Source organism: Leuresthes tenuis, unplaced genomic scaffold (assembly GCF_036924035.1).
Source record: "Leuresthes tenuis unplaced genomic scaffold, fLeuTen1.0.hap1 SCAF_14, whole genome shotgun sequence".
In the NCBI taxonomy this organism is placed as follows: Eukaryota; Metazoa; Chordata; class Actinopteri; order Atheriniformes; family Atherinopsidae; genus Leuresthes; species Leuresthes tenuis.
Window position 1 is genome coordinate 23,271,644 of NW_027325368.1, and position 22,480 is coordinate 23,294,123.

The 22,480-nt window shown below is 41.7% G+C and overlaps 1 protein-coding gene across 2 annotated transcripts in view; it reads right to left on the bottom strand.

The window, feature by feature from the left end:
• LOC140269265 (low-density lipoprotein receptor-related protein 8-like) overlaps positions 1-22,480 on the bottom strand; it is an 81,379-nt gene that overhangs the window by 51,814 nt on the left and 7,085 nt on the right. For both annotated transcript variants that reach the window (XM_072364295.1, XM_072364294.1), the window contains exon 3: positions 261-383. In XM_072364295.1, the coding sequence (XP_072220396.1) occupies positions 261-383 (123 nt within the window). The remainder of the gene's footprint in view (positions 1-260; positions 384-22,480) is intronic.

Consider the following 22,480-nt stretch of genomic DNA (forward strand, 5'->3'; position numbering starts at 1 on the left):
TACAGCCGAATGCAAGTAACGGAGGGTAATCCAAAATGGATCAGTTAAAAAACACCTTGATTGTGGCATCGGTCCGATACTTAAGATCAGATCTCAAGCTCCCTGACAAATGTAGAGTAATTGGCCAAACTGCTGAATTGGCTGACCTCTACTTTGTAACACAATTTGGTGAGTAATAAGTTCATAAACCGACCTCAGCCACTGAACCTGAACACTTCAAGCCCCCTTATCAGATGTGACCAGCTGAATGAGTTACTTACTGCAGGTCTCCTCTGCTTCATCAGAGCCATCCGGACACTCTGGTTCCCCGTCACATCGCCAGCGCCCCGGGACACACTGTCCATTCAGACAGGCAAACTCTGCAGGGGCGCATGTTTTCCTGGCTGTTCAGAGACACAAGCACAGACATTTATAACAGTTAATAACACTGTAAAGAAAAAAATCTGCAGCAGCGCTTCTCTGTCGGAAAACGACCACTTCAACAGACTGCCAGCAATCACCGCTCTCATCAAAGGAGATCATTTTCATCATTCTTCACATTATTCCTGTGCAGCCCTCTGCAGTGTTCTCACACTTCACCATTCACTAATTATCTTCACTTCTCCTATTTTTGTACATCTATTAATCTATCTGGCCATAAGAGTCAGTCTCCTCCTTCAGGTCTTCCAGAGATGACATGAATGTCAATCGCTCAACTCCACCCTATCATGGAGGTAAAAGCGTTTTCTTTCCAAACCCGTTTACTGCAGAACGCTCCAAACTGGTCACAGCTGATAAACATAGCAGACAAGACCTGGAAATCCAAATCATGTGAGGAAATAGGTCTGTTTAGATTAGATTCACTTTTATTGTCATTGCACATGTACAGAGCAACAAAATGCAGCTTAGCATCTAACCAGAAGTGCCATAAGCAGTGAGTGCATGCAGCATAAATAGTGTGGTCTATGTACAGGTTGTTTTTATAGCACATGGACAGTATTTGCAGATGAAAATCTATGTCCAGGTGATTGAGCAAAATATACACAATGATTGACTGAGGAGTTGAAAACATATTGATGGATAGACTATTCACAGGAACTATCTAACTAACTAACCCTAACTATCACCAAAAACCAATAGATCATTACTGTAATTCTCACCAACTTTCTGTTTAAAGCCTAATAAAACGTGAACTCCACAGATATACAGAACAAACACTCTGCCTGCAGCACTAAGGCCGCCAGCTCTGCCAGAGAGTCAGAAGCGGCCAGAGGTCAGAGCTAATCAATTTCCTTCGCCCGTTGCTCCAGCAGGACCTGGAGTACAGTCTAATAAATCACTGACAACAAGTCCTCAGCAGACCTATCTGGTGTTGTTACACCACTTTGGCCCCAATCTTGATATAGCATTAAGAGATGAGCAGGGAGCTTAAGCCTTGTTAAAGGGCTGTAAGGAGAGAAAAAAAGCTGTGCTCATACTTCTGAAACTATTCTCTTAAGTTTAGTTTTTACGGTATTCAAGTTCGGAAAGGTCCTCGTATGGTTAGAATAGTCCCAATTTTCACCCCCCCATAGATCAGAGGAACATAGCTCCTGGTTCATCACCAATATGGAAAAAAAGTTATGAATTAAGTTATAGTCTGACTTTATATGAATACACCTTTACTAGCCGAGCATTTCTCTTTAAGAATGCGGCCTTGTGGGTCATCCACCTCCCTACACCTTATTTAAAGGTGAAAACAGACATCCTTTTAGCCCACTCCTCCATGAAAAGTACTGTGCCTGTTTTATTTAAAAAAAAGAAAATTATTATATAAAAAATATACATGTGCACCTGCTAAAATTTAGTCATCACTTCCATAGCTTTGGCATAAAGAAAAAGAGAAATATAGAGAGACCCAGGGGTACAAGAAAAGTTTTAAAGGCACACCTAGTGCCACTGAATTATTCAGCTCATAAGATCTTCTCTTCAAATCGTTCAAGAGGATCAAGCACACTGAAATTCATTTTCAGGACCAAGTTAAACATCTTAACTTCCAAAACAAACCCTTCATTCTCAAATATCCAAATCCGTGCACGAGTATTAATATAGTGTTAATTAATCTGACTCCCAGGAGATGAACAACACAAGGGATGAGGGCAGAATTCAGAACCTGCAAAGTACCGTGGCACACCGGCTCAGACTGTGCTTAAGAATTTACTTGAGCGCATGACAAAGTCTTTAAAAACCTCACGCTGATCCGTTATGCAGCCCCTGCGGGTCAAACGTGCCCTCATCGTGCAATGTGTCTCTGAGAAAGTGAGCTCCTCAGCCAATCCAGCTGAGCTTTCCGCTCATTTCAGTCAAGGTCTGCAGGGGCCATGGTTCGCTTGGCAATTATTACCCAGGCCAACTCCTGCCATCTGCTTGGAATGATGTTCGGCTTTAATTAGGAGAAATTTCTAAAATGTTCAGGGAGGGGAGTTCAAGGGTGGGATGAAGAGGAAAGTGACAAGAGAGTCTGAAGAAAGCCATCCTTTAGGCAGAGAGTAAGGAAGTGAAGGGAGGGTGAAACAGTGGTAACGATGGAGAGTTACACACACAGTCAAGATGCTTTAAACTAAATGGAACGTGTGATAGTGAATAAAAACAGGCAATACCACCGTGCAGTAGATGAACCCAGCACTGAGCACATGTAAACTCCTCACACACACACACACACCTTCCTGTTCAAATATGAATGGTAGGTCTTTATGCAGAGACGCAACTTTTGTACGTTTGAAAAGAATCAAAAGCAGCAGCAGCAGCTCCATGTTGTGCAAGTCACTGATCATGAGCATTACAAATGGGATGTGCCTCAGACAGAATTAGGGCTGTGTACAGGAGTTCACCCACCCGTGTTATGTCTTCTGGAGGAGGGATAATGAGAAGGAGCTGCTCGCTCTGGCAAGCCCACCTGGAGCCTTCACCTCCAGGATCCGATGTCGTCAACATTTCTTTGCTTCTACTTCTTTTCATCGTTCTTAAACACCGCTCATAAACGTGTGCAAGTCTGACGTATACAGTACAGGTTTGCTGTTGCATGAGATTGACGCTGTGCTTTGTGGATTTGTATGAACATTAGCTATGTGGATGCTCACGCCGATGAGCTGTCACAGTGTAAAAACTTAAATCTGCCTTGAGGAGCTTCTGACCATTATTCTATACTTTCAGCCAAGATAGCTGGCTGATTTAAGAGATGACAATGACAAGCTTGGTGGGTCAGATGAGGTGTTTTCTGCACCTTACATAAAACATTTTCTAGAATCATCTCTGTAATTTTACCCTCTGGAACCAGAAACAGTCACTCCACAACTCTTACCTGCAAATGTCAGGAGTGTGATCCACTTACTTGTTATGTTTTGGTTATGTTTAAGTTGCATGTTTAATTATATTTTGTGTTTTTGTTGCAATTGTGTTGATTATGATTTGCGTTCTTGCATGTATTGTTTTGTTAACAAGTAAGTGGATCCACCTGTGGCTGACTGTGGCGCCAGCCAATCGGGTGCTGGGACTGGCGCCTAGATTGTTTTAAGGAGGCCAAGTAGCCAGGACAAGGGAGGCAGGAGAGACGACCGGAGCGGTTGGTCGGCGCGGACGTGGACAAGCGAGAGGCGGCGGCAGCAGCGGTGGCGGCAGCAGGAGGGACTCGTGGGCTGGCCGAAAGCTGTGAGTCCCTGATGTACAATGCACTGCTAGCTGTAGGGTCAGGCCCACTCTAGAGAGAGCGAGTGACCCTCCTGTCCGCATAGTTGTCTGCCGCCCATGTTCTTTGTTTTTTAGGTCCACGTCCGTAGCTGGGACCACTGAGGAGCACCGGGGACCAGCGGAGCCGACCAACCAGGAGCCAGGATTGGCTGGCGTGGACATTGTTGTTTTTAATAAATGTAGTTTTCGATTGTGCATCTAAGCTGTGGCTCGTCAGTACCGCTCACACTCGTAGTCACAAGAAAGAACCACAATCGGGTGGAGAGGGGTGGTTAGTAGGTGGTCGCGGATGATTCCAAGGGGACGATCACCCCCCTCCTTCACCCCCGTGACACAAACATAAGAACATTCCCATCAGCATCAGCTACCAATGGAAGTGGAAAGTAATTAGCTTCATTTACTAAAGCAAAGCACTGACGAAAAACTGTTTTATATCGCAACTCTTCAGCACATTTCAAAGGAAAATATGTAACTTTCTAACAAATCTTTAGACATTTGTAGTTACTTTAAAAGTGAATATTTCTCACAGTGGATAATGAAGGTATGTCTAAAACAGTGAATTTAACTAAGAATGGTGTGTGTGTTTTTTTCCTGGAATGCAGATTGATCCAGACCCAAAAATGGTCAGAGTGCTCAGTCTGCACAGTTACACACTTTGGGTCTGCTGCTGAGCGACGCAGTGGACCCTCACTGAACAGCACAGATGTGGGTGCAGAACCTGTGAATTGGTTGTGAACAGGTTGGAAACAGTATAACCCAACAAACACTCCGTCTGCTCATGACCATGAACACACGCGAGTGTTGGCGTGTTGGAGAGCAGCAGCCGACCTTACGTGTGCGACAGATACAGCCAGGGCAGAGTTTCCCATAGAATTAGATTACACTTGGGGAAGCGGGGGTGCAGGCAGAGTTGTATCTGACAACGTACTCGTTGCTATTAATATTTTCAGTCATTGTTGAGTCGCAGCCAGTCATATTTGGAAGGGACAGATAGTCTTACATAAAATGATTAAAGCTGAGGTTTGCTGGGTTCTTCATTTTTTTTGTAAAAGGTGCTGAAAAGTTCTGAAAAGTAGTTTAAAAGTTGTTCAACCTCATTGAGGGCAGCAGCAAGCATTTTTAGTGTGACTGCTTACTGATCTGGTGTGTTTGCTCTGAGCAGGAAGGGGGGGGGGGGGGTACTATAGAAGCGCTACATGTGGCTTTACAGTAGTAGATTTTACTACTTTGGATTGTAAAAAACGTGCAAGTGGGTTGAGAAATGAGGCTTCAGCTAAAAATGATCTTTCTATAGATTATTTAATGTATTTACTTTTTTGATAAGTTGCTCAATCTAACTATTAATTTTTGTTTAGCTGAATGCATTGAATTTACTAACAAATAATAATCATAATCTCCATCATTATTTAAACTTGAATTAAGCCTCCTAAAGTAATCATAATGGTGATTAAATTGTATTATGGTCATCATATTTAACAACTGACTTTCAAAGCAACATTCATTTATTGGTCTGTTTGAATGAAACATTTAACATTAGATTTTATTTGCTCTAAATAGGACATAGTCTGACTTTTAAGCACCAACAAGGAGGAGGTGGTGGGAAAACAGCTGTTGGTCAGCTGTCACATTAACAGGACATTACGTTGGGAAGCAGCTACTCCGCAATCTGGGGACCACAGGTGGAAGTTTTCATAAGTTTAGAGCTTTATTTCTTTTAAACGGCTCGTTAACAAACTATGTCTGTCATGTTGACTCAAGCTGAACTAAACATCTGCACGCAGGAGGTATTTATCACAGACAAATGCGAGCATTGTTGTGAGATGGAATGCAGCTCAAAAATCATTTGACACCTTATTTTGTTTTCATTATCCTTGAAGGTCACAACTGCGAACAAATTTAAAAAATGCAGTTAATCACTCATCAACAACTTACAAATATAATCAAAGCCACAGTTTTGCCATATTTGCCATTTCAATTTGCCATCTTAGTTCATTTTAATCATGATGGATGAGTAGGAAGCAACAGTTTCCCACTTTGTCTCAGTCCATTTCAAATGAGCTTTGTGGCTAACAGCATAGATAACAGCGCCTGTGTTTGATCATGCTCAAATATGGCTTCTTCTTTTCATGATAGAGCTTTAACCTTCATTTGTGGAAAGCACTGTGGACTGTGTTCACAGACAATGATTTCCGGAGCCCATGTTGTGATTTCCATGACAGAATTTTGTTTTTGATGCAGTGCAGCCAGAGGTCCAAAAGATCACAGGCATCTAATATTCATGTTTGACTGCGTCCCCTGCGCACGTCTCTGCATCTATGAATCTCTCTGATTTTATATTCTGCTGGTGATGGAATATTCAAAATCTTCCCACTTTTGCAATGGGAACCATTATTCAAAAATTGCTCCACAATTTGCAAGACTATGTCTCTCGGCTGGCCTGGGAACGCCTCGGGGTCCCCCCGGAAGAGCTGGAGGATGTGGCCGGGGACAGGGACGTCTGAGTTTCTCTGCTCAAGCGGCTGCCCCCGCGACCCGACCCCCGGATAAGCGGCAGATGATGGATGGATGGATGAATTTGCAAGATACAGTTTTTTACATATTGTTGAAGCTCTGTCCATCTCTTTTTCTAAGAGACTCTGCCTCTTTACGGTGCTCTTTGTGTGACGTGTTTCCACTTAATGACAAGCCTTTTTTTTTTTAATGTGTTGCTGCCATTACATTCAAGGGGAGGTAACATTTAGTCAGAAAATGTTTCATTTGATACGTTGTTCTATGCTATATTGGGAATGAAATATTTCAAATCTTTGCACTTTGATGTTATGCACGCATTACACTAGCGTGAATTTGGGGTTGTAGTTGTAATCTAAACTTATTTAATTCATTTTAGATGACACCAAAGCCATTAGTGGAAAGTCAACAAATGTTTTCAGTCATTAATTTATCTTTGAGATTAATGACAGCTGCTTCATTTTGGTGGCCATGAGAAGCCTATAGGTAATGCAGCGATAAGCACTTTCTCCTGGGCATAAGAAGACAAATGGCCTCATTAGCTCAGAGTGAAGTAGGGTTGCGTAGTCGACGCAGGAAACATTATGTATCATGTTCACTTAAACTAGCATGCAAATGAATATATCTTTGAAAATTAATGATATAACACGGCTGCATGGAAAATGCTGCATGGCACTGACAAAACCTGGGACAAGCAGTTCTAAAAATTAGTTTTTCAAGTAATATATGATTCAATTAGGAAAGAAAAGAAGAAAGTCTGCTCTGTTTTTAGTCGTGTTTTTCAAGTTATTGTATATCCTAAAACTCCATCCAGCTGAATTACAATCAGAGTGACTAATGTCCTGTTGGTTTCTTTATCTGGTTTGATCTGTCCATCGGAAGGGAGTCAGTAGGAAGTCACTATAGCCTCCTGTCAGTCAGGTCTGTGTGGTCAACATTGAGCTACAGAAAACCGCAATCACACTAAGAGCCAAGACTCAGCACTGGAGGATCAAGTATTGATCCAAAACCACACAGATTAAATGTCCTTTGCTCTCTCTACTGCTGCACATTTTGCTTTTTAGACAAACTGAGAAAATCCAAGTTTAACAGCACATTGCTAAACTTTCCTTGAGCAGCATGTTTGGGCTGTAAACTTGAGCTCATTTAGCTATTTTAGACCCTGTCCATTTATTTTTTTGGTTGTTTTTGACTTATCAGTCAAAGCCAGTGAAATGTGCGATTTAAAGCCATATAAATAACAGCAGCACTACGTCAGTTTGATAGGCAGGAAGATCTGCTCTCCTATTTACTCTTCATTATTTATTTGCATAATCATAAAATCTATTAACATAGAGGAGACAAAAACGTGGAGGTTGAAAATCAAAGACAAAAGAAGTCCATGTCTTTTTTTTAACAGGATGAATTACACAACATAATCACTGACATTACAATGCCTGTGATCAGACCAGCATATGGGATGTCAGGGCTAAAGGAGGCTTCTTGGTGTCCGTTCACTGCTCACCATTCACTGCTCTGACCTTGTGCACTGCTCAAAGACACGTACTGGGCTAATTATAGGCCTCAGCCTCCTAAAAGGCATTATTTGTCCCTCCCTGTCAGGTCACACTGGCACAAACAACTTCAGAAAGAGTTTAGGCTGCCTCAGCCAAAAAAGCTCCTATGCCTCTTTAAGGAAGCCCTGGAGTCATTTATATTGAGGACATTTCAGGTTCAGCTTGGCTGAAGGCTTGTTGGATTGTTTCTGAGACAGGCAGGAATCATCACTATTTATGGCCCTCAGTCACGCCACATGTGCTACATCTGCAGTTACTCAATCAAGTATGATATATACTATATTTAAGGTCAAGCAAATTCAGAGTTGCCTCGATAGTGCAAGTTACCATATTTGATTTGCGCCCGCATTAAAATGGAGCCTGTGAGTGCCCTTTAAGGGGTTAAAAACATGTCCAAAGAATGACAACCATGTCACACTGAATTGTGGAGTTAGACTGTTCAGAGCTTTTCATTGATTTTCTGTTCCGGATTTTGAAGGCTGGTCTGAAATTAGGGCTCCATGACACTGTGGAGTTAGTATTTAAGGTCCCCCAACACTGTCATGTGATAAATAGGCCTTCTACAACACACTGGCCTCAAACTGGCCAACCATACTTTGTATTTGGGTATCTGACAACAAGTTAGCCGACTGCATTCATCACAGAAATACATCTTCCCTTGATGCCAGAATTAGCTGAACTTAGAAAAATGGATTTGTTTTGTAAAGTTGAAACTGGGTACCGCAGATGTACTACAAACTGGCTCAGATAATCTGATTTCTGCTCGGTGGATTGATTAACTGATGCGCTTTCACAGCTGCACTAACTTTGCCTTTGCAGCTGGCGTGCACACATCAGTGAAGACATTGGTTGTATTGCATTGGAACATGCCTGCCATGAGAATGCAAGTAGCACCAATTAACCAGTAACTGTAAAGTGACCAAAATATTTCACATCAGCAGTGAGGGTATACAATTTCACACCGAAGCAAAAACAAACTGTGAGTGCAGTTCATTTGAGCTGGCACAATAACAAAGTGGAAGCAATTGGGAACTACAGCAACTCAGCCATGAAGTGGTCGGCCACATAAAATGACAGAGCGGGGTCAGCAGATGCTGAGGGGCATAGTGCACTGAGGTCACCATCTTTCTGCAGAGTCAATCGCTGCAGACCTCCAACCTTCATGTTGCCTTCAGATTAGCTCAACAACAGTGCATAGAGAGCTTGATGGAATGGGTTTCTATGGCCGAGCAGCTGCATCCAAGCCATACATCACCAAGTGCAATGCAAAGCGTGTGTTTAAAGCACGCTGCCAGTGGACTCTAGAGCAGTGGAGACGCCTTCTCTGGAATGATGAATCACGGTTCTCCATCTGGCAACATGATGGGGGAGTCTGGGTTTGGCGGTTGCCAGGGGAACAGTACTTGTCTGACTGCATCATGCCAAGTATAAAGTTTGGTGGAGAGGGGATTATGGTGTGGGGTTGTTTTCAGGAGCTGGGCTTGGCCCCTTAGTTCCAGTGAGAGGAACTCTGAATGCTTCCGGATACCAAGAGATTTTGGACAATTTCATGCTCCCAACTTTGTGGAAACAGTTTGAGGATGGCCCCTTCCTGTTCCAGCATGACTGAGCACCACTGCACAAAGCAAGGTCCATAAAGACATGGATGAGCGAGTTTGGTGTGGAAGAACTTGACTGATCTGCACAGAGTCCTGATCTCAACCTGATAGAACACCTTTAGGATGAATTAGAGCAGAGACTGCGAGCCAGGCCTTCTCATCCATCAGTGTCTGACCTCACAAATGTGCTTCTGGAAGAATGGTGAAAAATTCCCATAAACACTCCTAAACCTTGTGGACCTTGTGTCTTGCCCAGAAGAGTTGAAGCTGTTATAGCTGTAAAGGGTGGGCCGACATCATGTTAAACCCTATGGATTAAGAATGGAATGTCACTTCAGTTCATATGCAAGTAAAGGCAGATCAGCGAATACTTTTGGCAATTCAGTGTATGTCCTCCTGAGCAGGTGTAGATTCTACATCCTGCCTAACAGTTGGAAGTTGTCTTCAGGGTATGCTCAAGAGCCCTAATGCCAACCAAGCAATGTGATGCCTGGCAGGTGGTCACACATCGTGCTGGTTTTTCATGTCAAGTCTGGTGTCATCATGTCACATTATTCTGAAAATAGATTTTATCTGCCTGACGATTGTTTTAATGATTCGCGTCTGGTAGTTGACGACATTTTTCTGGAATGTGCTGGACTCATAAAAAAAATTTTAAAAATAATTAAATTAGTTTTTGCATTACTCAGATTTAAAATCAAGTTTGTTCATGTGTGACATGAAAAAAGACTGCTGGTAAAATCTAGACAAGTAGAATCAGACAAGAAGCGCTTTTTTTCGACACCATACTTTCGAGGTCCCTACTTTGGAGCTATCTTAATCATAACAGATACATGAGAATGGAACAGATGTGACCAGCACAAGAGAAAAGATGCAATCAAACCTTGTGGAGCTCTATGACTCGGTGGTGGTGATGTAGAAAAGTGCTGGACACATTGTAGGACCCTGTGACTCATGACAGGCTGTTCAGTAGGAGTGCAGTTGAATAATTAACTGACCCTCATTAGCCGACAACACTCAGTTGAGTGTAATCCCACAATAGCAGCCTTAATATCATTTTGTACTTTAAAGCTAGCACAAAGACATATCATATGATGTTCATTAAACTGATAGCTTGGTATTGTGATATCTGGCTTTGTAAAAATGTACTCCCCATCAATGGATCAGATATCAAATGTAAGGTCCAGAAACAGGGCATATGGCATAATTATAGCACATTTCTGAATGTATATGATCTGAATTTAACAGTAGAGGGAACAGACAGATGAAGCAGACTCAGACTGCCTCTTTCAGTATGTACTGTGCCTCCTTTAAAGCTTAAATATGTCATTTCTATCTACGCATCAGTGATGCAGAAAGGCTGTAATGTCACACAGTATGTAATTGCCACTTCTACTGGAAGGTTTAACCGTAGATACAGCCAAGAATTTTGCATCCCATTATGGAGTCAAAACAATAGTTTTACAAATGGTTGCACAGTTCGACTGGCTCTGCACTCTGGATGAATTCCAGCAGTGAGCTAATGATTCAGCGAGGAGAACAACCAAAGCCCAGGACTGTCAAAACAGCGCAGCAGATATGTTGGTGAAAGATGGAAAACGTCACCAGAAACAGGCGGTGGGAACCTCTGAGGAGGAGACTGCGAAGGAGGGAGTAAAAAGCACCTGTCTGCAGCAGATCTTTGGGTTGGAAAGGCAGTGGTATGCTTTAGATGGACTGCCTAGTTTCATGAGTCAGATTTGATTTGTTGCACATAAACCGGAAAAAGGCTTAATGCTGTACAAATTACTCACATGTCCTGTGTGAACTTGAGCAACATGTCAGTGATTTTCCTGCATAAACTGTTGGGCCTTCAAAAACATACACTGCTGTGATGAACAGCCGAGTAATGAGAGAGCTTTTTATAAAAAAAATTAAGTGGGATCAAGCTATTTAGGAGAAAAAAAAACTAATCAAGGTGGGCAGAGGCAGACTAGGCTTAGGCAGCTCTTATTGCTGTTTCTAAATCCATAGTGAGGGCCATATTGTTTGCACTTCAGCATTTAGAGTCAATACAGCCCTAAATCCCTCTTTCATCAGAAAAGAGCAGAAAAACAGGCAGCATCAAAATAAAACTAATCCCACTTGACAGATGGATGGGCCTTTTGTTATAATATATGTGAATGGGAATTTTTTTTCCCCCAAATTAATCTGGAATTCCTGATTTACCAGAAAATGTGACCTATGTGAATCCTGCAGATTTGTGAGAACAAGTATCCAAGATGTGGTTTGTTCGCCTTCAGCTTGAGATCAATCTGCCAATCCTCTACCTCTAACTTCTGGTTTGTGAGAGTGAGGCTGCTGCTGTCAGGTAGTGCCGTTGCCACGGGGATGTGTTTAGTCTGCATCAGTGTTCAGGAGGATTGGACGTGTCAAAGTAAGAGCCACATGAACCCTGCGATCCAAGGTTACCCAGCAGGACACTGCATTTAATTATGATGATAATAATTCACTTTAATCCTACAGCTGATGTGTTTATAGATAGTTTCAGTTAAACTGCGTGGTTACCAACAGCACCAGTTAAAGGCTTGATGACACCTTCCCATTCATTTTGAATGAGTAGGTGTGTCCCAACTATTGACTGCTACTGCATATATTAAGCAACAAGGGCTTGGAAAACACCAGTAAACAGTTGGTGCCAAAAAAGCTGAAAAAGTTACCGATTGGCAGATAAAGTGTGGATGTTACTCCATACTTAAACACCTAACTACACATTTTTTCTGACCAGCCACCCCTACGCAAATTCCTCAGAGACGCCACCCAACAGGATCCTAAAGGATCTGCTGGAGGCATCCAGAGATCTTCTCCGTCTATACTCTGAATATTATTAGATAGGTTGTACTGATGTTTCGGCTGATCATCATACCTGCCTTTAAACAATAGACAGCTCATTCACCAGGATGTAAACCCCAGCAGCGTCAGTATGCTTCTCACAAAACAAAGTGAGCACGCAGATTTGTGTTCATTTGCTGTGCTATTTTTGTACGCCACAGTAGACGAAGTAAGGCTTTTTCATTTAAACTGGATGTCATTGACTCACAAAGGCTCAGAAATTGCAGCGACTACGTTTTCATTACTTGTTGAGCACATTAATGTTCTACGTCTCCATGTGTTCCTCAGCGAATACACCCACTTTGAATGTGTTGCTAGTGATTATTTGACCAGAAATGGTGATAAGGAGGTTGAAGGGGATTGCAAAAAGGGGCTAATCTAAAGCTCTTTGTAAAAGAGTGGTTCCTTTGCTTTGAGATGTGTTCTTTCAGCTGGAGTCATTACTTCCCTCCCACTCCCATTTCCTTTGTTTTCCAACCTCTGCTAATGGTTTGGGTAAAGCACTGAAGGCAGTTAGAAGTAGAATTAATTCATATGGTTAGGTCTACATGTTGCAAAATACATGTTTATACAGTTAGAAAAGTCTGCGTGTTACAGTGTTCGATTAATGCAACCGATTCCTGTCATATCATGTCATGAATACTGCGCAACAGGAACCAGCAGCCTAAGGCCAGACACAGTCTCACAATTTACTTCCATGGACTGTGACACTACTGCTTTTTGGACAAATGTTTTACGTGATTTAGGCTGGATACTAGGCTGGATGATTAGTAAATGTCCAAAAAGATCACTGTTGCTGAAAAACTCAAAAACTTTGAAGGATGTGAACTTCTTTTGGTTGAGTCATTGGTGCAGAAGAAGAACACTTGAATGAGAAACAATAAAAATACATGGCTGTCAGAATAAAGTGGAAGGTAAAAAGGTTGCACCTTTTCCACTGAACATACAAACAGAGGTTTGGTTCCAGCTGAATCTGCTGTGGCCTTGCCTCTTACAGCAGATGGGCAGAGGTACTGTGAAACACGCACAAATGCCATGCCATTGTAAAAGCTATTCAAAGGAATTATTTAAGCAAATATTGAGAAAAATTCACTCTGTCAAAGAAACGTCCTTCAAACCTTCCTAATAAGGTTCCGTCATGATGAATGAAAGCAAGCTGGTTGGTTCAGTCTGTAACCTGCTCCATAGTTTTTGGTGATACAGTCTCCCTGGTCTGTACAATTAAATGAAATGAAACAGTTTGAGGACGGCTCCCTCAGCTGAACAGCTGACACCACCACCACTTCTTTTCCCTGCAGACCCTCTGCTGCACGCTTCAGTGAAAGTAACTGCAAACCAACAGTTACTTCCATCACAGCCTGAAACAACACAGTCTGCAGTCCAGAGTTTAAACAAAGATCCTGGTGAACGGAGCTTCCACATCCTGCAGAGGATGCAACCTTTCAGCTCTGTTTGCTGTAAATTATTAAGAGCCGAGGCTCATCACATCATAACCAAACCGCTTCCCCGTAGACATCATTTCTACTCACTGTTTTTAAACATTTAATCATGAAAAATGGAGGATTTGACTGTACACTCACAACATTCCACTCCAATTATTCGCTTCACATTCACACCACCTCAAGCCTGCAACAATTGAACAAAAGCTCACTCTTTTGCTCTTAACCAACAGGGCAGCAAGCTATCTAGAAGCTTATATTCAAAGATCTCTGCAAAGAAAAGAGACAGAATCGCATTCTCTAAAGCAGAGCTTAAAACTGCCCTCTATGAGAACAAAGTATTTACAGTAAATTCATACCTTTAGTTTTGAAGTTACAAAGGGAATCTTACGTGAGATGCCTTCAAGATGCTCAATAATTAATGCTGAAAAAACGCAAAGTGGCACATAAGTACAGCCAATTTGGAAACGTTAGACCCAATGTGGCACAATGTGTCTGTGTTTAACGGGATTAGAGCTGAGATACGGGGCATGTAGAAGGTGAAGTGAATGTGTGTGTGTGGAATGCATGTTTACAGTCAGCAGATGTACCTACTGGGGAAAATACTTACCGCGATGTCTGCGAGGATAAAACCAGCTCGTCTGTAACCGGAGGTGAGGGAGAAGTGTGCGTGGTGTGTTGTGTGGGATGTTTCACTGTAAAGACTGACTAAAGTGTTTAAATAGTAAGAGCGCACCTGTAAACTAATGCCTGTATTTTGTTCTATGATTTAAGCTTGAACCTGTGCAGTTACACAGTTTTATTATAGCTGGATGCAGTTAATCTTCTTCGTTTTTCTTGTAAAACGTGTTTTGTGTACAACACAGAGAAAATGCCAGCTACTGTGAACAGTGATGTGATACAGAGGAGAATTTTCAGTTACTCACCCATATCTGTAAAAGTGATTTATGCTGGATTAATTAGTGAAGGACCAGCGGTGGCATCGAGAGCGAGGATGCTAAAATGTGTCTGTGTTTACAGATTAAAACCCTTTTGCTTTCCACACACTGGAGCCTGTCCTCTTCCCATCCACGTGTGCAACTCTAACAAATGCACCAGATGTGCTGCTATGTCCTAGCACTCATTTCCAATGTGAACACACATTTATGGATATAAACGGTTTAACCTTCCTTTACAGGAACGTGGGAAGATTATGAGTCAGAGATGAGATGAGCAATCAGATGAATGGAAAAATTAAGAGAATCCCAAAGCAATTCCCCTCCTTCACTTAAGCAATCTTCTCTGTGTTTCAATATGGCTGAAACACAGGAGACACTCCTCTTAACAATCATTAGAAATCTGTCAGAAGTAATTACGACTCCCGGACCAGATACCTTCAATCCCCATTAAGACCCAACTGATTCAATCCAGAAAGAAAGCCACAGTAAAACGCTCCACCACACCGAGAAAGATGTTAGTGATGAGGCCACGTTAGCAGTTGTGCGAGGCTGTAGTTTGGTACGGTGGTGCTTTGATGCACAGCAATCTGTACATTACTTGTAAAAAGACATTGGGTTCTTCCACCAAAAAGATACTTCAGAGAACCAAAGGATGGGCCAGCTGAACAACCAACGCTGCTCGCATGGCTAAAAAACATGAGCACCACCTCACTTACAGACTGATGAAAAGGTGTACATCCATTCAATGCTTCACCAGCTGCACATCATCGTGCTTCTTGCAAATGGGAAATTAACAGATAGATTGTTCTGGTGCTCACATCAGGGAGGTTCAGCTCAAGAAGTTCTGGACACATTTCAATGTGTTGCATGGAAGTAGTGACATTCTGATATTCTGTCAAATAAAGAGAACACTTAGCCTAAAACAGAAGCTGATGACTAAAACTAATTGTTGTTGACTTGAAGATTTGTAACCAGCATCATTTTATTAATCCTTTTTGAATTATCAATCATTTACTTTCCTTTTTCTCCTAACATCAATGTGCAGCGTATCAAACTGCATCAAAAGATGTCTTTACTCTCATGTTCATATCCACATCAACCATAAAATAAAATAAATAAAATCCCTCAGAACTGTGCTAATTAAAGTCACCAGGCAATTAAAGTCTTTTATCACATATAATTTTAGAGCACACAGTAAATAAAAATGTCATATTACCTTCCTGTTTTGGTTCCAGCAGTTTTTCAGTTTGTTAGAAAAACAACTGATTGCTCATCTGATGCCATCTGCACCCCATTGACATGATCGTGCACATACCCAGAGTTGGACAACCTGGGTTGGCTTATTAAACTGACACATAGCGATGTTGGAGTGAGATCTCTAATGTTGTGGTTAGTTAAACCAGATCACCTAAAGATATATGTTGGGAACAGGCCCCAGGATTCATTCAACTCTACTTCTTCAGCTTTCGTCTTTCTTCTCCCGCGTTTGTCAAAGTGCTCTCTGGGATTAAGATTTGGGTTATTTTACTAGGACTGAGTTTCAAAATGATTGATGTCTGCTCTCATTACTTTTGAGAAGCCTTCAATTATGCATCTTGAGCTTTCAGGAGTTATGGATTTGAGAGGAATTGTTCAAATGTGCGCGCTGCTTTCAGTCACGCCAGAGAGTCCAGAGCGCAGCCACTCCTGCATGTGGAAACACGCCACATTGGATTATTATGTCTGCTTATCGAAGGACTGTTAATGTGAAGTAGGAGATTAGCCTTTTATCCTGAGCGGAGAGTGAGCTACATCTTTACCATTTCCCCTTCTTCTGCCTGCAAAGACCTGATTCCATGAACAGGAAACACAAAGCCCACTGCATACCAAAGCCTCTCACTGGCCTGAGGACTGAAGCACTCCAACTGCTGTGACAAGGTACTGAGAGCCGATTGTACATTTCCCACTGCAGACGAAAATTAACATAACTGTAATACTGCCCGAGGTCAAATTTCTTGTTCTAGAAAATCTGCTCCTAGTAGTAAGAGAGCGTAATTAAGACGCAGTCACATTAGAGTCCCAGCTGCTGTTTGAACAGCACCCGACAGTCACATGCAAACATAACACACACATTCTCTTACGCCTGCACATGTGTGATTAGCCCCTCTGCTTCCCTTTGTTTCCCTTTTCTCACATGCAAACAGCATACCAGAGTCACTCGGCCACAGAGCATGAAGTGAAAGAAAGCTTCTGATGACTTCAAGTGAGGGGCTGATATTTTGAAGTCCCACTGAATGCCTACCGTTTAATCCCAGAACCCAGCAGCCACCCACTAACAGAAGCAGATTCCACAAACTGTGACTAAATGCTTCCCTCTCACCACCAGAGCTGATGAATGTTAGCAAAACAGCAGAGGGCTAATTCTATACAGGCTAGGCCCTGTGCTGTGCTGTGCTTCAAATTCACTTATATCAAATGTGGATGTATATATCAAAATAATTGGATTAGTCTGAAAGCTCTGTGAAACAGGAGGGTGTGTGTGTGGTCGGGACACAAATAATTCATACACACATACAGATGAATGATCCAGCTTTCTAGACACAGACCACACATCTGTATCTCCTACATCAACTCGGCAGCTACATTCTAAACTAGTTCGTTTAATGCAAGTAAAGCTCCGATGGCGCCGTTAAAAGCTTGGTACATTCACTGCACCTCAGAGATGCAGCACTTTGGTTGGCCTCATTTAAACTAATAGGAGGGAAGTGATGTGATTCATTAGGGCTTTTCATATAATGTTACTTAGGGTTTAATTGGCTAAAAATATATATATATTGCAGCAGCAGTATATTTCCTAGGATTAAAATGTTTTAACAACATAAAACTGTATTCATGCAGCACTGGGTTAACTAATCAAGCACAACCTAAATGGAGTTATAAGTTATTCTGAAAAACAGTTAATACAAAATGCCTGCACTTGCACTTGTATTAGTTAGCCTTCACCTCTCAAAAACCTTCTTTTTTTTATTCTTACGAGCATTTAGCATAAAACAAATGCAAGTTTGCACAATAATGTTGAGATTATGTTGGGTCTTCTTCCCATTTAGGCTGAAATAAACTGCAGCTTTAAGATGGAACAACACCCTCGTGTAGCATGAGGCAATTTAATACAAGCTTTATCTGGGCCATGTTTTTACTTACTATTTCTACTCTGAAGTAATATATGTGGTGTCGAGATTTAAAGTAGGCCGTGGTAATATATTGTCTGGAAAAGTCTGCTGTGAGGATTAAACACAGTAAAAGGTAAAGATATATTTCATATACGTTTTTTTCAAAATTTCCCTATCTCAGTATTTGAAGGATGAATCTAAATAACGGTGGAATCCCGAGTATTATAATCATGGGAGGGGGCTCATTTATAAGGTTATCACCCCAGTTTAAGTGGGGTGGGTCAGATATAGCTTGGCAACTTTCAGTGAATCTGCATTATATCTCATTACAATACAACTGTAGTGAATCAGAACGCAATGATGCGCCCTGAGCAGACTTTGGTTTTGAACCGGTGCTACATGAATATACTGATTCTGATTGAAATTGATCATGCAAATCATTGTGAATGTTTAGGGGCTCAAAATGTGATGGTGTTATGATCTGGGGTTGCTTAAGTTGGTCAGGTTTTGGTACAGCAGAGGTATATGCCCAATAAAAGGAGGTCGGCTGGGTTTTTCCAGCCATAGATTCTTTATTCCCTTATGACACGTGAATATTTCAGGATGACAATGGCAGGATTCATTGGACTCAAATCATGAAGCGGTGCTTATTGGAGCATGAGTTTCCACAGGAGGCCTGATTCTCTTATCATCAGTACAAGATCTCAGTGAGAAGAACTGCAACTCTGGATGGAAATGAACGTTGTGACATTGCATGAAATTATAAAAATGATGGCACAACAAAATACGTGTGGAACTTTTTTTGTTTTTCCTTCTTTTGTTGCTTTAATGCTTAACAAAAACTGTACTTGTTAGCCACAGTTTGATCAATAGATTAACGCCGAACAATTGTTTCAAACAGCATTAGAGCAGGACAGATACCAGGTGTTCTTAGCCGTTCTGATGGAGCGAGCAGATATTCTGGAGTGAGTTGGATCTTCGGTAAAGATGCTCTCATTGTCTTCATTCAAACTAAATTAGATGCCATTTGTTCTAGTTTAATATTCTAGAATAAGACCTTCATCTGCAGTTATCACAGCAGAGAAGCCTCATCTGCATCACCGCACTAACGCTCTAAAATCAGTGACTCTGCAGGACTCTTAATCCCTGCCCACACCTCTTACCTAATCCTAAACGTTGGCTGACCTCTACGCCCCATCCTTCATCTTCTCATCATCCTTCTTGTTCCAGTTTCTCTGGTGATCCGTGTCCAAAGAGATTACATCATTTTCTAACCCATAACAAATACACACAAACCGATAAAACAGGCCACACTTTGCTGTGTTTTCAGTGTGCAGCCTGTTTGCATTTCTCTATCCCTGCATGTGCGAGAAGCCAATAACTACGCATTTACATCCATCTATCTCCAGGCAGAGCTGAGCTTCAAAGCTTTGATCACACCACACCTCCCCCAAGCACATGAAGAACAGAAACAACTCAGACAAACCAGCTAACGCTTCTCTACCGCTTTTATTCCACACCACTTCCGAGAAAACTTCCACTCAAGTGGAACTTGTGTCATCACAGTGTCAGGACAAACGCCACAAAAGCATCAAATCATTGCTCAGACCATTTCTGCTCAGCTTTTTTCTTCAAGTGGCTGCAGAAATCTATCAAGAGCTACATATGTGGATGTTTAAGCCGATTAAGCATGAAAACGATGGTTAAAAGTCGCCTAATTTCAATTTCACATGAGTGAAAGCATCTTCCTGAAGAAATAAAACACTGATGTAAAAAGGGACAGCAGAGGACTGAAGAAACCTGCTCTGCAGAAAAGCATTGTGCTCTGAATAAACTCAAATGTGTCAGAGTCGGTTTTATTACATTCCAGCAATCAAAAGAACGTCCCATTTTTCTTTGTGCGGCGCTGCACAGAGCAGACGGTGACACATCAGGAGTCTGTAGTCTAGACATTTTGATTAGCCCGCGTAAAAACAGTCGTATTAATTACAAGGAACTCATGTCATAGCTCCTGTAATGTTCTCAAGCCTCCTCATGTAAAGCTTTACTGCTGACTATTGTAGTTCATTCTGATTTCTTCTCATTGTTCAGGTAATGCCATGTTTGACCCCATTAAATCTCCATTTAACTCAGGTTTGGCTTTTGAATTTTATGAGAAAAGACTCACAAATTGTTCCTTGAGTGGATAGAAAAAAGAGGCTGTGACTAACATTGAGCCACTGTCCATAAACTGATAGTTCAGTGGTTCGATGCCCGGCTTCTCAACTCTACACATCCTAGTGTACATGTCACCTGTAAGTTGTTTAAGATTAAATTCTAAAATTAAATAAAAAATGTCAGCGTTACTCCACTTCATCAATCGGTTTTATTTATGTGTGACAAACTTTTCAGTACATTTAGTTTTGCCTCAGTTTGTTCGACTCACAAAGAAGAATGTTGAATGTTGAATAGAAATGCTTAACATCTCACAGTAGCTGCATTTAGGTCCCCTCATTTGGGTCTTTTCTTCACTCTCCTTTAAGCAGCTTTGCAGTTGTCTAAATCACCTTATTCCTCACTGATCATTCCAACTCATCCACATCTCCGTGACAATGAAGTGAACGGGATTTGAATGCACCACATATGCTTGTAATGCCCTGCTCAACTCTAGGAAACTGCTTGTTGTGAGACTTTTAAAGAAAAAAAAACTGCATTGCGAGGCACTGAAGGTGGATGATCCGAAGGCGGTGGCAGCAAAGATTCAACAATGCGATGGTGGCAATGTTGTGAGTCACTCTGTAGCTGGCAAACAGGAGGTAAATGATGCCACTGTGAGCAGAGGTGGAACTAATAATGCATCAGCCCACACTGACTCATCAACAAAAATATAAGACACTGAGGTCTTTGGTCACAGCCAATTGCTCATCCTTCCAGTTCACTAACGTACGTGCTGCTGACGCTCTCTCTTAGTCTAGCTTGACTTGAGAGAGGAATAAAGTCCTTTGTAGCTCTGTGATAAGTATGTGCACTCATCCACAAACAAATAAATCCAAATAACGTGACACTCACTGCCCCACACGATCGACATCCCCAGAGATGTCAGCAAAGATTGCCAGGCTTGACTGTTGGGGCATATAAAGTGGCATTTTTCTCCAAAACTACTCCATATTTGTGAAGGGCTGCAGTTCTTGTAATGAGTGCTAACATCCCCTCTTGTGGCTCTGTTTCTGTTTGTTTATTTCAATATTTTTAGTGGCGCGGGGGGGGTGAAAGGGACTGTCTGTGCGGTTGCCTGTGGCCCAAAGTCCTGGGTTCACAGAGGAGACAGTTCGTCTCAAACAACCTGCTCGAGTCTTATCAATTATCGCGTCCCTGATACAGCCTCTGTAAGATTTTCACCTACACTGAATGGTGCTCCGTCAAAGCAGGTCTCAACTCATTACAGAACAGAGGACACTTCAGCAGATGACGCACACACACGGTCCTTCCTCTGCATCCTACGTTCTGTCACCCCCACTTGACACTTTATAAACCACTTTAGGAACAAAGTGGTGCTGTTAAAAATACATTTGACAATCAAAACCACTCATGAGGAACCTATAAGGAAAACAATACCTTCTCTGAAGACAGGACTTCATAGCAAGTTTAAAACACCATAAAAGATTATTCTGAGCAAAAAACAAAACAATGAATACATCAGTGCAGCAGACAGCAGCGCTTGCTTTTCTTTTAGCACCTCAGCAGTATTGCAACTGCTCAGCTGAACTCTAACAGTATTTTTCATCAGGCACTGCCGAGTATGTCCTTGGAGAATTATCTGCTTTTTAAATCGGTTGACATGCAAACATTTTTTCTTTTAAGTGTTGAGCACTAAAGCATCAATTGCAGTGGAGGATGAATTCATGGCAGATGTGGGCAATCGGCTGAGTGATGCATTTTACCCCCCCACACCCCCAACATTAATCCCCCTCACTCTCTCTGTAACTTTGTGTTACCACACACACTAATCTGAGATAATAGCTCAATTGGAGCTGCAGACTCCTTAATGGACATATACTCACAGAGAGCAGTTTGTCCAGCAAATAAACACGGTCACACATTAACACACACATGAGAAGCATGTGCACATGCACAACAGACCTACTTTGTCCAAACTTTAACCAAGGAGCAGGGTTTCATTCATTTATCCATTTCTACACAGTGCTTAAGATGAATTAATACGAATCAGATTCTAATGTCGGCATCAAAGATGTAATTAGAATGGGGGGGGGAGAAAAGAAGCGCCATAAACCAGTCGAAGTCCCAACGGTACCATTTAAATCTGGTTTATTTCAACAAAATGTCATCTGATGTGCACGCCTGCGCATTTGCAGATCTTTGTGATCTCACAGCGTGGTTCAGGAGACTTTGGTAAAGAGACACATTCATTAGAGCTGTAGAGATCTGCCACTTATATATCAAAGTAAAGAATCAAGTCGAAGGCCTTTTCTCTTGTGCTGCGAAGTAGCAAATATATGTGCAATACCCTGTTTTGTTTTTGTTATCCGAAGTTAACTGAATTATTCTGTAGAAAAATGTTTCATCTCTGAGGGCGCACTTTGTAAATGTAAGTCCTATAATTCTACATTACTTTTAACAGGTGTCATTTGGCATCCTCACATCTGGATTCATGAGTCCAGACCTAAATGACTCAAGAACCCAGACAAACACTCAAGTAACAAACAATCATAAGGAAAC